At 37.8% G+C, this 18,952-nt stretch overlaps 1 protein-coding gene across 1 annotated transcript in view; it reads left to right on the top strand.

The window, feature by feature from the left end:
• The window catches only part of LOC127436491 (cysteine-rich with EGF-like domain protein 2), a 116,322-nt gene that overhangs the window by 85,753 nt on the left and 11,617 nt on the right, over positions 1–18,952 (top strand). Inside the window, exon 8 of the mRNA XM_051690687.1 lies at positions 18,166–18,306. Within this exon, the coding sequence (XP_051546647.1) occupies positions 18,166–18,306 (141 nt within the window). The remainder of the gene's footprint in view (positions 1–18,165; positions 18,307–18,952) is intronic.

Below are 18,952 nucleotides of genomic sequence, written 5' to 3' on the forward strand. Positions count from 1 at the left end.
TTACACGATGATGCAAGCAAAGGATGATCAGTCGTTTTTTTTCCCTAACTTTTCGCTCTTTTGGATAAAATGGTCGAGTCTACTTTCAATCATGGACATTTGCCGTGGATTTTATGCTTGAATTTCCTGCCATCATCCGATCGGATCATGATCAGAAGATATAAAAGATAAGTAATACTGCTCACATGTTGCATGTTTTAAAATCTGTTGTCATTGTCATTGATTTTAGTCTGTTGTCATTGATAGACACCTTGGCTGATGCCAAGAACAATGTTTATTACATTACAAGTGATTTTATTCATTGCTTTTCAAGCAGTTTGCCTAAAATCTTCACAAAAATGCTATTTTCACAAATTTTTTGCCATTCCTGTGCTTGGCCCCGATAATTGCTGCTTGCAGCTATATTTATTATTATTATTATTATTATTCTCTAAATCTGGTCGTACAGACCAAACTATAAGGCCTAGAGACATGAAACTTTGGGGAATGGTAGTACTAACGCAAACTCATTTGCATGTTCTCATCCCGATCAACCTATAGGTGGTGCTATAACAAAGGCAAATGCGTTTTGGGCCATAACCCTTGGGCTGTAAGGGATAGAATAAAAAATATTTTACCTCTGAATCCTTGAATGAAGCCCAACAACATGTATGTGTTTTTATTTCCGTCTATATTTCTTCTGCCATTTTGAATTTTTTTTTGAAAAAAAAAAAAAACAACTTTATTAAACTCCTCCTAGACCGTTTGTCCAATTCGCACAAAACTCCAGACAAAATGTTATAAAAAGAATTTTGATATGTCATATCTTTCTGAAGATATAATCAAATACGTTTTGGACTGTGGCCCATAATAACTAATTGGCCTGTATCTTGTGAGCACAAAAAAGGACAATTCTGAGGTCACATGCAAAATGTCATAAATTTAGCAGTGCTATAACAAAAGAAATAGCTATTTTTACAATTACATTTTAAGCAGTTAGAAATATGGACATAGACAGGATGTTTTACTGTTTGTCCACCAGAAGGAGCCACTAGACAAAAACATTTAAAAAGTCTGATTCCACAGAAACATATTTTGCCACAGCCCCTGTAAATCAGATAATATTTTGAAGTCCATTATGTACTGCTGTCTAACTGTCATTAAATTGTTGCAGGGATTACATAATGGTTAAATATTCCTTGCATCTTAATTCAGCAATTTTTTTTGTTATTAACAATTTTTATTGATTCCATTCAAAAGAGAAACAAACACAACATAAAATACGGAATCAATTATATACATTAAGCCCCTCCCCCCGAACATTCCCCACTCCATTTCCCGACACAAACACACACTACAGTGGTCACCAACAATTAAAACATAAAAATAAAAAAACTTTTAAAAAAATATATATATACTTTCAAAAAACTAGAATGCACATACACATCAAACTAGAAATCCCTCTCCAATGCCCCTCCCCGAGAACCCTCCGAAAAAGCCAAATATCCACACCCCATTTCCTATCAAACAAATCCCATTTTCCCAGCCTTCTAAAAATCACCTCCTCAAATGCTGCCACCTCTCCCATCTCCCCGCACCACTCCCGAAACGAGGGTGCCGCAGCTGCCACCTCTCCCATCTTCCCACACCACTCCTGAAATGAGGGTGCCCCAGCCGACTTCCACCCCCTGGGGATGATTTGTCTGCCGATCATAACTCAGACTAGGACCCAACTTTTTAAGTGACTAACCCTAAAATGAATGACCGCCCCATCGCCTAAGATGCAGAGTCTGGGTCAAAATGAAAATTGAGTGTCTAATACGTCACACATAAAGCTCTGAACCCTCAACCAAAATTCTTGGATCTTAACACATCCCCAAAGAACTTGGGTTGTGTTCCCATCTTCTGATTGGCATCACCAGCAGGTGGGTGTCTTTAAGACCAAGCCTATACAATCTATAGGGTGTCAAGTAGAATCGATGCAGTTTAAGATTTTGCATCAGATGCACCTTTGCATCTCTAGATGTAGACTTGATGTTTTTTAGAATCTTAGCCCACACTCCCTCTTCCAATACCAAGTTTAAATCTTTCTCCCATAATCTCTTGAGAAGTTAAAGCTTCGTCCCCCAGACTCTGAATTAGCAGGGAGTAATACACTGATGCCTCATGACCTTTTCCAACAGCAGTAATCACCACTTCCAGAGTATCTGCTGCTTTAGGGGGGTGTATACTACTCCCAAAAATAGTACAGAGCAGGTGGCGCAGCTGTAAATACCTAAAGAACTGAGATCTGGGAATCCTAAAATGTTGAACCATATTTTCAAAAGATCTCAACACTCCACTCTCATATTGGTCACCGAACGTATTAACCTCCCTCACAATCCACTCTGACCAGCAGAAAGGGGACTTATTAATACGTAGTTTTGGGTTCAGCTGTATGCTCGAGGCAACATTTAAATAAATGTCAGAATTAAACACTCTGGACACTTTTGTCCATACAGAGTACAAATGCGAGATAACGGGGTGTGACTTAACTTCTGCAGTTAGTTTAATAGAAAGGCTTTGCAATGGCAAAATAGGGGCAATAACTTCCTGTTCAATACAAAACCAGGGAGGGGCTCTCTCAGGTGGAAGCAACCAATCAGCCAAATGTCCGAGACCGAATGCATAATAATATAACAAAATTTTGGAAAGGCCTAGCCCACCTTTGTCAATCGGACTATGTAATTTATTGAAATGTAATCTGGGACGCTTACCATTCCAAGTGAAGGACGCTATGCTATCAAATTGCTTGAAATAAGAGAGGGGGACATCTACAGGGAGAGACTGTAGCAGGTAGTTGAATTTTGGAATACAATTAATTTTAATAACATTAACCTTCCCAATCATAGATAAATGTAATGAAGCCCACCTGCCCACATTGTTCGAAAACCTTTTTTATTAGGGGCTCAAAATTAACTCTAAATCACACAAATTTGCTGGGAATAAAATGCCCAAATATTTAATGCCCTGTTTGGGCCACTGGAAGGCGCCCGGATGAAAAGCAGTTACTGGGCAGTACAATGTCAGAGCCAAAGTTTCGGATTTAGACCAACTGACTCTGTGTCCTGAGAACTTTGAAAAGGAATGAATAATTCTGTAGAGGCAAGGCACAGATCTAGTGGGGTCGGAGACGAATAACAAAATATCGTCTGCATAAAGCAAAAGCTTATATGCCATAACTACCGCCACTACCAGGGCAAGACAGAACAATAATGGGGAAAGAGGGCAACCCTGCTTGGTGTCACTATCTAGAGTAAAATAATCTGAAATTAATCCATTTGTTATTACTGCCGCTACCGGGTGTCTATAAAGTAACTTAATCCATCCAATAAAAGTATTCCCAAACCAGTATAAGCGAAAGGGGGGCTAACAGCAAACTGTAAATGATCAGGCATTTCAACTGATAGATGATGGCTGTAATACTACAGGATAAGAAGTCCTTTTAGATGGCTGAATAACTTGTATGTATTACATAAATGCATAGAAATTTATTTGAAGGTGCACTATGGTACACTGAAAATGTCTTCTTAGTGTTATATTAGTTTGCAAAGAAATGTGTCATCTCCAAAATGTTTGTAAATAATCAAATGTCACCTTAAATTTTATATATCCTAAAAATATTGAAAACATTTTGTGAAGTTGCCAGACATGATATTGCTGTCCAATTTAAATGAAGAGACAACATTATTTGTTCGTTTTAAAAAAATATATATAAAATAATATTTCTTTAAAGACACTTATTTAGTGTTGCGATAGGAATAATAAAATAAACACATGTGGCTAAGTACAAGCATATAAATGTTCATAAAAAGAGCAAATTCTCATGTAACCTCACTTCAGCTCAAAAGCAGCAGCAGTCACTTGCTTTATCATTGCTGCACTGACCTCTGAGTAGTAGGCTAACCCTAGTTTACTGTACTTTTTCTAGCATGTTGTCTGTAGGAATATGACTATTTGGTCTGTGTAGTATTGTTGCACAGTCATATTACTGTATTATTATTTGTACAAATGTTATTATACAAGTAAAATTGTTTTTGCCGGCACACATACAGTAACATAAGCATTCTGCAACAATCAACATTTCATTATGTTCTCTTTAATCTGATGTATGTTGCAATTTTTTATTATATATATATATATATATATATATATATATATATATATATATATATATATATATATATATATTCCAACATTTGCAATATTGGGTGATAACAACTAGAAGGGAGATTGCCAGTGATTATATCAATATGTAAATTGCTTTCCATATAGCAATTTTTATGATGCTAAATTCTTGCTGATTCTTGCTGATGCTTAAATTCAATTTATGGTGCCTACATTTTCTACTTGAGCATCTTAGTACATTTATATGAATTTTAATTAAATCTTAATTAACAATTATATTATATTATCAAGAAATTTACTGGTTTTATTCAATTTCATACATTTCATGTCTCTTAGAGAATGTATTTGGTGTTTTATGCACACCAAAGCAGTTTCATATGTGTTAACAATGTACAAAAACACAAAAGCTGTGTACCCAGTTGAACTGATAATATATTTGTTAAAGTGTTAACATGGTTGTTGTTTCAGTTCTATAAAAATGTTGCACATTAGAGTTTAAACACAACAGTTCATTAAAACACAGTTTTATAAGTTAGAGAGCCACATATGTTTATTATAGAAATACATATTTGTCTAAAAAGAAGTGCTTGTGGGCATACACATTTTTGAACTGCAATATGGAACTTCACATTTGATTGAAATGGACCTATTTGATCATATAACATGCAGTTCATCAAAATTTTGTTGTTTAACATGAGTCAACATAAACAGTACTATGAAACACAGAAGGTACCACACATGCTATGACAGCTACATTTATAAAGAGTTTTATTTTTAATTTTTTTATTGAACTTTAACATTTCTTTCAGTCAGAGTGAGTGGACTAAGACTAAGAGGGAGTGATTTCCTTCTGAAAGTCAGTTGTCTCTTTTGAGACCAGCATGCATTTTTGTAAGCTGTTTCATCAAACCCTAACTTTTCAGTGGAGATTCAAGATTTTTGACTTTGCAGTACAAACACATTGCATTTGAAAATATACATGACAATTGTAAGACCTAATAGTCTACTTGAGCCACTGGTGCTTGGACCCCAATTATTGTCGCTTGAGGCTACAGTTGAAGTCAGAAGTTTACATACACCTTAGCCAAATACATTTAAACTCAGTTTTTCACAATTCCTGACATTTAATCGTAGAAAACATTCCCTGTCTTAGGTCAGTTAGGATCACTACTTTATTTTAAGAATGTGAAATGTCAGTATAATAATAGAGAAAATGATTTATTCCAGCTTTTATTTCTGTCATCACATTCCCAGTGGGTCAGAAGTTTACAGAATATTTGTTAGTATTTGGTAGCATTGCCTTTAAATTGTTTAAATTGGGTCAAATGTTTTAGGTAGCCTTCTACAAGCATCTCACAACAAGTTGCTGGAATTTTGGACCATTCCTCCAGGCAGAACTGGTTTAACTGAGTCAGGTTTGTAGGCCTCCTTGCTCGCACACGCTTTTTCAGTTCTGGCCACAAATTTTCTATCAAATTGAGGTCAGGGCTTTGTGATGGCCACTCCAGTACCTTGACTTTGATGTCCTCTAGCCATTTTGCCACAACCTTGAGGTATGCTTGGGGTCATTGTCCATTTGGAAGACCCATTTGCAACCGAGCTTTAACTTCACGGCTGATGTCTTGAGATTTTGCTTCAATATATCCACATCATTTTCCTTCCTCATGATGCCATCTATTTTGTGAAGTGCACTAGTCCCTCATGCAGCAAAACACCCCCACAACATTATGCTGCCACCCACATGCTTCACAGTTGGGATGGTGTTCATCGGCTTGCAAGCCTTACCCTTTTTCCTCCAAACATAATGATGGTCATTATGGCCAAAAAGTTCAGTTTTAGTTTCATCAGACCAGAGGAACTCTCTCCAAAAAGTAAGATATATACTTGCAAACTGTAGTTAGGCATTTTTATAGTGGTTTTGGTGCATTGGCTTCTTCCTTGCTGAGCAACCTTTCAGGTTATGTCAATATAGGACTTGTTTTATTGTGTTTATAGATACTTGTCTACCTGTTTCCTCCAGCATCTTCACAAGGTCCTTTGCTCTTGTTCTGGGATTGATTTGCACTTTTCGCACCAAACTACATTCGTCTCTTGGAGACAGAATGCATCTCCTTCCTGAGCAGTATGATGGCTGCGTGGTCCCATGGTGTTTATGCTTACGTACTATTGTTTGTACAGATGAATGTGGTACCTTCATGTGCTTGGAAATTGCTCCCAAGGATGAACCAGACTTGTGGAGGTCCACAATTTTTTTTTCTGAGGTCTTGGCTGATTTTTATTTTTTTATTTTCCTATGATATCAAGCAAAGAGGCACTGAGTTTGAAGGTAGGCCTAAAAATACATCCATAGGTACACATCCAATTCAGTACACCTCCTATCAGAAGATAATTGGCTAATTGTCTAAAGGCTTGACATCATTTTCTGGAATTTTCCAAGCTGCTTAAAGGCACAGTTATTGTAATTAACATTTTTATTGATTCATGTGCATATGACAGTGGAAAAAACTCAACACATATATAATGAATCAACATTTTACATTTAAACCCTACTAATACAATCCCACCTTGACCCCTAACGAACACCCCTGTGGTCCCACATAACACACACACAATCCAAAAAAATAATATATATATATATATACACATACACTTACATAAAATATATATATATATATATATATATATATATATATATATATATATATATATATATACACAAATAAATAAAATAATAAACATACATGATTAAACTACACTCTCCACATCCCCTCCCCGAGATTCCCCCCCAAAAAACTAAATATTTGTCCCATTTTTCAGCAAATAAGTCCCTCAACCCCAGTTTTCTACTTACCGCCTCTTCAAATGCAGCTACCCTCCCCATTTCCACACACCACTCCGAAAAAGAGGGTGCTCCATTTGACTTCCAACCCCTTAAAATTACTTGCCTGCCGATCATGAAACTGGTCATAACCCAATTTTTTATATGATTATCCCCTAAATGCATGACCGCCCCATCACCCAAAATACAGAGTCTGGGACAAAGCAAAACCTGAGTGTTCAAAACGTCGCACAAATACCTCTGAACCTTCAACCAAAACTCCTGGATCTTAACAAAAGACATGGGTAGTGTCTCCAACTTCTGACTGGCATCGCCAGCAAGTGGGTGTGTCTTTAAGACCAAGCCTATATAATCTAGAGGGGGTCCAATAAAATCTATGTAAAATCTTAAATTGCAAAAGGCGAACCCTTGCATCTCTAGATACAGACTTGACATTTTTAAGAATCGTAATCCACACTCCATCCTCCAATACCAAATTCAAATCTTTTTCCCATACTCTCATGAGAGAAGTCAATGCTCCATCCCCCAGACTCTGAATTAGTAGGGAGTAATACACTGATGCTTCATGGCCTTTTCCAAAAGCAGCAATCACCTCTCCCAAAGCACCTGCCGCTTTAGGGGGGTGCGTGCCACTCCCAAAAATAGTGCAGAGTAGGTGGCGAAGCTGTAAATATTTATAAAACTGAGATCTGGGAATGCCAAAATGTTGAACCAAATTTTCAAAAGGTCTCAACAATCCACCCTCATATAGGTCACCAAGTGCATTAACCCCCCTAACAATCCAATCTGACCAACAAAAAGGGGACTTATTAATACATAGTTTAGGGTTCTCCCATATGCTCGAGGCTGCATTTAAATAAATATCTGAATTAAACACTCTGGACACTTTTGTCCATATCGAGTGCAAATGCAAAATAACGGGGTGCGACTTAACCTCTCCAGCTAGTTTGATCGAAAGGCTTTGCAGTGGCGAGATAGGGGCAAGAACTTCCTTTTCAATACAAAACCAGGGAGGGGCTCTCTCAGGTGGAAGCAACCAGTGAGCCAAATGTCTAAGACCGAACGCATAATAATAAAAAAAATCTTGGTTAGGCCTAGCCCTCCTTTGTCAATTGGCCTATGTAACTTGAAATTGAAATTTAACCTGGGGCGCTTACCATTCCAAATAAAGGACTTCGCTATGCTATCAAATTGCTTGAAATAAGAGAGGGGGACATCTACAGGGAGAGACTGAAGCAGGTAGTTGAATTTTGGAATACAATTCATTTTAATAACATTAACCTTCCCAATCATCGATAAATGTAATGAAGCCCACCTGTCCACATCGCTCAAACCTTTTAATTAAAGGGTCAAAATTAACTCTAAATAAATCAGACAAATTTGCTGGGAATAAAATCCCCAAATACTTAATGCCCTGTTTGGGCCACTAGAAGGCGCCCGGCTGGAAAGCCGTTTCTGGGCAGTACGCTGTCAGCGCCAAAGCTTTGGATTTAGACCAATTGACTTTGTAGCCTGAGAACTTGGAAAAGGAATTAATAATTCTATGGAGGCAAGGCATAGATCTAGCAGGTTCAGAGACAAATAATAAAATGTCATCTGCGTAAAGCAGAAGCTTATGCGCCACACCTCCTGCTGTCACCCCTGGAAAATCATCCTCCTTTCTTATCGCAGCTGCTAATGGTTCCAGGGTAAGACAGAACAATAATGGGGAAAGTGGGCAACCCTGTCGAGTGCCCCTATCCAGAGTAAAATAATCTGAAATTAATCCATTTGTTTGTACCACTGCTACAGGGTGTTTATAAAGTAACTTAATCCAACCAATAAATGTACTCCCTAACCCATACATTTCCAAAATCTTAAAAAGATAATCCCATTCTACCATATCAAACGCCTTTTCAGCGTCAAGTGAGATGGCAGCAACCGGAGATTGTTCATTCGCCACTGACCACATGATATTGATGAGACACCTGATGTTATCAGAAGAGCTACGGCCCCAAATAAATCCCACCTGATCTATATGTATAAGAGATGTCATAATCTTACTTAATCGGTTAGCCAGAATTTTTTACAATATTTTTACATCTAGTTGGATCAGGGAAATTGGACGGTAACTTTTACACTCGCTTGGATCTTTGTCCTTTTTAAGAATCAGACTGATCCGGGCTTGTGTCATGGTTGGAGGAAGTTTTCCCTTCTTTAATGATTCAGTATAAACTTCTAACAAAAGTGGGGCCAGTTCTGTGGCATAGGATCTAAAAATTCTGCGGCAAAACCATCTGTCCCCGGAGCCTTGCCAGTAGGTAGGGACTTAATTACCTCTTTAAGCTCCTCCAAGTTTATCTCAGAATCAAGAGAGTTTTTTTGCTCAATCGTCAGTTTAGGAAGATCTAATGGTTCCACAAAGTTTCTAATATCTTCATCATTAGATGAAGATGTGGAACTATAAAGATCAATATAGAATTCTTTAAAGGCATTATTAATATCAATGGCTGAGGTAAAGATTTCACCACCAGCAGATTTCACTGAGGGAATAGTAGAAAAAAACTCTCTCTGCTTTATATATCTAGCCAAAAGCTTCCCTGCTTTGTCACCCGACTCAAAGTATGACTGTCTTGCCCTGAATAACCAAAACTCCACTTTCCGCGACAAAATAGTATTATATCTATATTTCAGTCGGGTCAATTCTCTGAGGCCATCAGCTGACATATGGCATTTCAGCTCTGTCTCTGCACTTTTAATATTTCCTTCCAACTCCACAAGTTCTCATGCTTTGGATTTTTTGATGAATGAGGCATACTGTATGATCCGGCCCCTAAGAACCGCTTTAAGTGCCTCCCAAGCCACGCTCACAGAGGATACTGAGGACCAGTTGGTCTCAATATAAACATTGATTTCAGTCTTTAACATTTGTTGGAAATCAGGATTTTGCAAAAGGGATACATTGAGGTGCCAACTATATGATTTCTTTTTCTCTATATGTGGCATCACCTCTAAACTCACCAGGGCATGATCCGAGACTAAAATGTTTCCAATTGAGCAATCAACAACAGATGAAATTAGGGATTTGGATATCAAAAAAAAAAAAAATCTATTCTAGAATAAATCTTATGGACTGATGAAAAAAATGTATAGTCCCTACCGCATGGGTTCAAAAGTCTCCAAATATCCGAAAGACCAAGATTTTTACACATCCTGTGATGTGTCAGTGTTGCTCTAGGGGGTTTACACACTTTTGTTTCACTATGATCAAGGACTGAATCCATCAAAAGATTAAAGTCTCCTCCCAATATTATATCATGAGGGGTACCAGCGTTTGCAACATCCCTTCAAGATCTATAAAAAAGCCTTGATCATCAACGTTAGGTGCGTAAATATTAGCCAAAATCAGACTTTGCCCTTGAATTTCAGCTAAAACAATAATTACTCTTCCTAATTTATTTTTAATCTGTTTGAGAAATTTGAATTGTAAATGTTTATTAATCAATATAATGACTCTCTTGCTCTTACTTGAGCCAACACTAAAGAAAATATGTCCACCCCATATCTTCCCAAATTTTTTAGCTTCCTGCGGGGAAAGATGTGTTTCTTGAAGAAACACTATCATATTTCTTACGTTTAAGAAAAGTAATAACCTTCCTTCTTTTTATGGGGTGCCCCAACCCATTCACATTCCATGTGGAGAGAGATAGTACACTCATATTAACAACTGACATATTGATATAATAAAAAAAAAATTGTGTGTGAAAAACTAAATTATGAAGACCACATTCCCCATTAGTGAAACAATCAACCCCCGAACATCCCCCAGAACAAAACAAACAGAAAAAAGAAAAAGGTGCACATTAACCCCGCGCACGACAGCGCCAACCGGCGACAGTCCCTCTAAACTCAAAAGGTCCATGAACGCCCATGAGTCCCCATGACAACTTTGCCATCGGATTGCTCAATTTTGCCTCGCAAATTTGTGAGGCAAAATTACATAACAGAAAATACTTTGTGAAATAAACCCAGTCAATAGGAAGAATGAACACAAAAAATGTGTAGATTAATTCACAGAACTGTCTCAAGGATGTGATCTTCCACAAAACAAATTCCAGCTGATATAAAACAGTTCAGATTCCTCGGACAGTCAAACGAATGTTCAGTGAGCCAGCTGTTATGAGTTCAGCGGATGACATAATCATTCCAATGTCCCGTAAAAATACTCAACAAAACAAACTACAGCCAGCAGGAGGAATAAGCACGAAGAACGAACAGATTAATCCACAGCTGTTCCAAAGGAATGTTATTCAACAGAACAAGCTCCAGCCGCTAGGTGGAACCAATACAAAAAGAAACAAAACCGGCATCCCGGTTCCCCTGATGATCGAGTCAATTCACTCAGAGGCTGCATAAACGTATATACCATGACTTACACAATCCGTCAACTTTATAAAAGACATCCTTTGTGTGAGCATGTAGATATTTTGCAGTCATCCGTAGTGTCCACTCTCAAACTGGATGGGAACTTCAATGCAAATGTAATCTTCCATCACTGCAAAAGTTTCTTTAAGGAAAAGTGTTATTCACAAAACAAGCTCTGGCCGCTCAGCGGAGCCAACGCAAAAAACCCAAAATGTTGCCCAGCTTCCTCAAGAGTTAGGTACAGTGAGTCAGGCCCACTCACATGAGAAACATCCAATGGTTTACTCAGTCATTGATTCTATAAAAGACATTGCCAGATTTGGACATGTGAATACTTTGCAACCGTTTTTCGTTTCTGTTCTCAGTTTGGCTGGAAACATCAGAGCGAACGAGATCTTTTTCTGATGTAAGAGTTTCTTACATTCCTTGAACCGATCGCGTTTCTCTCTTGTCGAACTCACAAAGTCTGGGAACAATAAAACATTATGGTTCTTCCAAGAAAGCTTCCCTTTGCTCCTCGCATGGCGCAACACAAGATCTTTACCGGATGATCTCAAAAATCTGGCCAGAATCGATCTGGGCCTATCTCCCTCAGCAGATCTGTGAGCCGGCACTCTGTGAGCTCGCTCAATTTCCAGCTTGTGGCCTGTTACGTCGAGCAGACTCGGGAAGAGCTCGTCCAGGAATTTCACCATATCTCTGCCCTCCTCATGCTCAGGAATTCCAACAATTCGAACGTTATTCCTGCGGCTTCTAATTTTCAAGATCTTCAAGCTTTTCAAGATGTTCCAAATCAACTTTGGTCGCGGGCGGATTAGCGGTTAATTCCCTCTCCGAAGATTCCAGAAAATCGATTCGTTTTTCAACATCAGACACTCTTGTACCTAACTCAGAGAATTTTATTTCCATCAGCGTAATCGATCGACGTATTACAGCAAGATCCTCCAAGTCAGCAAGAATCTTCATCAACATCACCGACATGTTGGACAACTGACGCTGGATCTCCTCTCCCGCTGCGCCATCCAAATCGAGTCCCCGGTCTGTAGGCCTGTCGGGGCTTTCATCCTGAACACGTAAGTGTCTTTTAATATCTCCAGAGCCCGAGGATTTTGACTTCTTTGCTATGTTTTGCAACAAAGGTCAAATGTGTAACTGTGTGTATCAAATTTCACCAGATTATAACATGAGAATAATCGAAAATTCAGCAAAGTGCGCAGAGCTCGTCGCTCACACGTCTACTCCTTGCATGGCGTCACCCCAAGATCAAAGGCACAGTTAACTTAGTGTATGTAAACTTCTGACCCACTGGAATTGTAATATAGTCAAATTAAAGTGAAACAATCTGTCTGTAAACAATTGTTGGAAAAATTACTCGTGTCATGCACAAAGTAGATGTCCTAAATGACTTGCAAAAACTATAATTTGCTAATATTAAATCTGCTGATGGGTAAAAAAAAAAAGAAAGAGTTTTAATGATTTCAACCTATGTGAATGTAAACTTCTGACCTTAACTGTATATTTGTTGTTATTATTATTATTCTGCCCTATAACTGATCGTGCAGACCAAACCGTAAGGCCTAGAGACTTGAAACTTTCAGGAATGGTAGGATGGTTGGCTAGCCGTACCCATGGAATCCGAACTCAAGTGCCTTATATAATTGAAATCCTTGGCTCAAGATGATAAAAATGGCTGTCTCCGATTTCATTTCCGTCATGAAAATGTTTTCGCAATTTGCGATTTTCCATAAAACCTACATTTTCAAACTCGTCCTAGACCATATGTCTGATTTGCACGATGTTGTGTATTAACTAGGGACACTGATGACAAAGTTATCAAAAGCTTTTCATTAAACCGTTTTTGAGTAACGCTTCAATGAAGTCGTCCACAATTGTGCCAAAATGGACTTGTGGCTGTAACTTAGCAAAACTTAAGTGTATTGACACTAAACTTGGTATATGTCATCACAGGCATGACCTGAGGGTACCTGCATATTTTTGGCACAGTGCCACCTAGTGGAATATGAAAAATAGCTATTTTTGCTTATAACTTCTGAATAGTTTGGAGTAAAATCATAAGATTGGACTCTTCGGATTCCTTGGCACAATGAGTATGATGATACCCAATTTGTCATGAACAGCCTTCACTTCCTTTCCACCATTTTGAATTTAATTGAGAACATACTTTTTTGAACTCCTAGGTCGAATGTCCGATTTGCACAAAATTTGTTGTGTATCATCTAGGGGCACTCATGAAAAAAATATTATCTAAAGCTCTTTCACAGACCAAATTGTTCTTGAACAGTGCACCGACATATTTGATGGCAAGACGTCAAAGCATCTCAGGCTATAATTCAGTAATGCTTTTCCCTATTGACATAAAACTTTGTGTGTGTGATTGTTACCACACTCTGACTGCACCATACAGATTTGGTGACAACATATCCTTTTGTCAAAAGTTACAATGAATAATAAACTAAACAAAAAAATAAATAAACTGTAGTACCTTATTTTTATTTAAGGTGCTTACAAGCTATATAAATAATGCATTTACATCTTGTGACATGTGGAATTAAAGAACCTATACTGCTTGAACCCCTTTAATCGCTGCTTGCAGCTATATTTATTATTATTATTATCAAGGTTGTGGGTGTTTTTGGGGCACTTAACATGCTTAAAAACTCATGAAACTTTGCACACATCAGAGTTGTCGGCCATTATGCCTGGGCAAAAGTTGTAGGGGTAGCGCCCCCTTGAACATGGGTGTGTAAGGGGGGCTCTGTATCATGCATCCATTTTTACAAATTCAACATGATATCGGTGTGTCGTCAAGTGTGTTTGTGACAAGTGCAGTTTCACTGTCAGAGACTGACTCGTGCTGCGAGTTTATCACAGATATAGGCTAAAAACAGTTAAGTAATCCCATTGTCATTAGGACAAACTGGTATTTTAATAAAAATAATACAGAATACAGTTTCATATTATTAATAGAAACATTTATAGCTGTTAATCATGCATCAGTGTTGAATGCATTGGCTGAATGAGTCTGTCAGATCGAATGAAATGTTATTGATCATCACTGGTGAATTGCTCGAACACCTAAAATATGATGCATTTTTATAAAATAACACTAGAGGAAAATACCTGATAAAACTTTAAATAAGTGGCCAGAACGTGCTTGCTGTCTTTATATTTAGATTTTTTTACATTTAGTATCGGCTATGTTATTTATTATTTACTTTGTTATTGTAAATACCTGTACAACGTTATTGCATGTTTGTAAATCTGAAAGAAAAAAAAGAAAAAAATGGGACATTGCGGGGTCAAGGTGGGCACAGTCTTGCAAATTTTCTCAGAGGGGGGCTTACTGTCCAAGAGTTTAAAAACCCCTGCCATAGCTCAACTATGGTTACTGTAGTAAAACCATGATTAACCCATACAAAAATTAACCATGGTTTCACTACAGTAACCATCGTTAACCATGGTATTTGTAGTGAAATCATAGCCACAAAATGGTTACTATAGTCATGGTTACGACAATATTACTATTGTAAAATGATGGTTAATTTATTGCAGGGAAACGCGAAACGTATTTGGAGGGAATGCAAAACTGTTTCAGAAAATAAATTCCCTCCCTGTCCTCTCGGGTGCTCTGTAGTAATAAATGCATCCCCTTGTCTTTTTATGAAAATATCTCGGCAGATGGTAAATTTCAAATGTTCCTGACATTTAATTCACAGATCACTGCTATAGACAGTTAAGTTTATCAACAACATACAAGAACATACATTTCAAATGAATACAATTTACAAATAACAAACCAAATTCAAATTCATGACACTAGGAGCAAAGGATTGCAACTCAAAAATCCAAAATGCCTCTCTCTGTAACAGTCTCTTTTCCTGATCACCTCCTCATCTATGAGGTAAAATCTTCTTAGTGCCAAGGAACCTCAGATCTGAGAGTTATTTGCAGACTTAAAATGTCAAAAGACTGGGAAAGTCTCTGTCATCTTGCCCTCATTTGTTCAATCATTTTAGTACGCAGAGTACGTTTTGATTTGCCAATATATAGCAAAGGACAGGGGCAGATTATTATGTAGGCAACGTGTGGATCTACAATTAATCAATGTTGTAATGTAATTGTACAGTATGTTTTAAATGTATGCAGATTTGTGAAAGACTTGCATTTAACGTGATCGAACAGGAAACACATATGTTATGTGGGAAGTTACCATTGGTATTGCTAAATGTAATAGAAATGGAGGGAGAGGAGATAAAACTGTCAGCATGAACTAATATGTCCCTTAGGTTAGAACTCTTAGAGAAGACAAAATGTGGAGGATCAGTAAACACATCCATCAGTTGAGTATGACTTTGAATGATGTGCTAATGATTGCTAATAATCCTTTCAGGGCTGAATGTTGATTTAAAAAGACATGAGAAGTTATTGTTGGATCATATGATGCACAAACTTTATCAAGTGCAGTGTCAAGCCAGTTCTTAGGATATCCATTTGATCTAAAATCTCTATATAGTGTTTGGCTTTAACTTCAAAATTGTCTTTCTGGGAACAGATCCGATTAAATCTGGTAAATTGGCTCTATAGCAGCCCACATTTTAAGGAGGTAGGGTGGTCTTGGAATGGAGGAGACTTCTCTTTATAGAATAAATACAGCAAAGAACAGAGACAATATGACCATCAATGATTGAAATACAGGTATCCAGAAAATTAACATAAGTGGTACCCACATGATATGTGAACTTAATAGAGGGTCTCAGACAATTCATATAAAGACAAACACTTCAAAATCGTTTGTTGAGCCTATAAAAATTAAAAAGCAGTCATCAATTGAACAGAATTATGTTCTCCAAACAAGGATTGTTCTTTATAGGGCTGCCCCCGACCAAAGACTTTCCTAGTGGACTAGTAGAAGTTAATTTAAGCCATTAGTCGACTAGTCGCACGTTTATGATATTAATTTAATTACTTATATTTTGGGGGGCATCAGAAAATGATTTGAGTTCCAGGGTTGAGAATGTTATAAGTAACATTGCTAACACTGTTCTACATAAATCATAATAACGAGCCTTTAAAATATACATTTTACAAGTGCACACGAAGCGAGCCGCAGTGACACCGGCAAAAGCAGTAATGATTCTGAATGTGTCGGAAAAACCAGCAAGGAGACTGAACATTTCGTTAATTTATAGAGAGAAATGCACTTTAGGGTTGTGCCGACAGACGATGATCTCGGGGATAGACGATGGTCAGAGTGATCGCCAATAGCTGATGCCTTTGAAGATGTCAAGATGATATTTGGCTCGTTTTCCCATGTATTAAATTATTATTAATATCATTATTAGGCTATTATTATCAAATTAATATTATAAATAATTTGCCCGTAGACACACAGACACGCGCTTGAAGAAACACTTTATTATATTATTAAGAACAGATGACAGAAAAGCGTCTATACGCATGTATGATGCGCTGATACGGAGGCGTGCAATCTCGTGGAACACGCTCATCTAAAAGGTTCTCAATCTGTTTCTGTCTAAGGTTTTTTTTTTTTTTTTTTTTTTTTGCAAGAACAGTATCGTCTATGAGTGCTGCAAATGACCTCAGACATCTCAGCTCAGGAGGTGCTTTGAGTTCATTTCGCTTTATTTCCACAGAGCAGTTCATTGTGACCAACTCTGCAGCCTTTACAGCTGTGATTAAAACATAAAATAATACAAAAACACGTTCACCTCGAACCATGATTTATATTTCAATGATTATTATCATCATTATAATTATTATTTTTACATTTATAATTGTTTTTATGTCTTCATTTGTGTAAGTAATTTTCCACCATGATGTTAAGACGGATTCTTGGAGTGCAATTTGAATTTAGAAATTTATTTGATTTAAGTTTTTCGTTTTTTAAATAAATTAATTATATTTTCAATGCAAATCACTAAAGCAAGAATATTCACCGATCCCTCAGCCCAGGGGTTGCCGATGTAATTGGATATTGCAATATATATATATCATGAAGGAGGGAACAAAACAAATGTATTCACACACATGATGTATTTTCCCGGACAACGAAATACCTGACGGGTAGAGACTGCACAGATGAAGTAAGGTTCTTTGCCAGAGAGATGTTGACAACTGTTGAAAAACCATCTTTCAAAAGTTGAACAACACACATTTTAATTGCGATTATTTGATATTTTTTTCCCGTTTCATTCGAATTTTTAGTTAAAATAAAAAATAAAGTTCGAAGTTTGAAATCAAGGTGTCTTGCTTTATTGTGTAGGCTTAACCCTAACCCTGCTTAATGAAAATTACCCCATAGTGCCACCTAGCGTCCAACCAGTGCTAATACAAAACGGTCATCAGAACGGTTCGTCATTTTTATGTGGAGTTTTTTCTGCGACCAACCGACCAATCAACACTTGGTTGACCAAGACTCTTCTCAAAGACTAACCTTTGGTTGACTATCAGGGTGCAGCCCTAGTTCTTTAGAATATATTGATCAGGGACCATGGTGGCATCCATAGCTGTCCCATTTATTTGTAAATAGTACTTATTCTCAAATAGAAAGTCTAACCATTCCCCTAAATGGCAAAAACTGAATTACTTTGATTACTTGTTGGTCAAACCAGGGGCATACTGGCCATAGGGAGAACCCAAACTTTCTTTGTGGGCTGAATGGGCCAACTTTTTGGCCAGCGACAGAAAATTGTGATGGCAATGATTCAAATTTCCACTCTCTTCTGTCCTTACAGATGTGAATGAGTGTGAGCAGTCGGAGGCAGTGTGTACTAAAGACCACCAGGAGTGTGTCAACACTGAAGGAAGCTTTGTGTGCCAATGTGGTGCTGGTTTTCAAGAGCAGGATGATGCCTGTGTTAAACCGAGCGAACCAGGTAGGCCTAGCATGAATATTTACAGTATTCCGATTAACACTTTTTATTGATTCTAACAAATGAAACAGAAAAACAAAATATATATGAACAGAATCAACTTTTAACCCCCCATAATTCCCCTTCCTCCTCCCAATCCCCAACCCCACCCTGGCCCCCAACAAACATCCCTGTGTTCAAAGCCAAAGTACACAATGTAAAAATACATAAATAAATAATATATTGTGATAACGATAAGTTCGTGGGCAATGAAGGAGTCAGGAGACAGTGAACAGTTGAGTGTTTATTCACACACACTTTAGTTTCACACACACACAAAGCAAAATGGCTCTTAGTGGCCAACTCAAAATAGCTCTCTCTAAATGACAGTCTCTGTTGTGGGTCTTTCCTCCACCACTGCTCTGGGCCACTCTCTCTCGCTTCCTTTGACACTCTGGTGAGCCTTGTCAGGTCTCCCTCCGCCATCACTATAATGAGAGACAGGTGTTAGAGTAATTACAGCTCAGGTGACGAGCCTTACCGCTTTCCCTCTCCCTCAGACAGACACATGACCATGCCCCCCCACCACATACCCCCACCGTCGACTCAGGCGTGAGAGATGTGTGGGCGCGAGGTGATCATATGGCAAAGAGAGTGGTTGTGTCCGAAA

The sequence above is a fragment of the Myxocyprinus asiaticus genome, chromosome 47 (assembly GCF_019703515.2).
Source record: "Myxocyprinus asiaticus isolate MX2 ecotype Aquarium Trade chromosome 47, UBuf_Myxa_2, whole genome shotgun sequence".
Lineage (NCBI taxonomy): Eukaryota > Metazoa > Chordata > Actinopteri > Cypriniformes > Catostomidae > Myxocyprinus > Myxocyprinus asiaticus.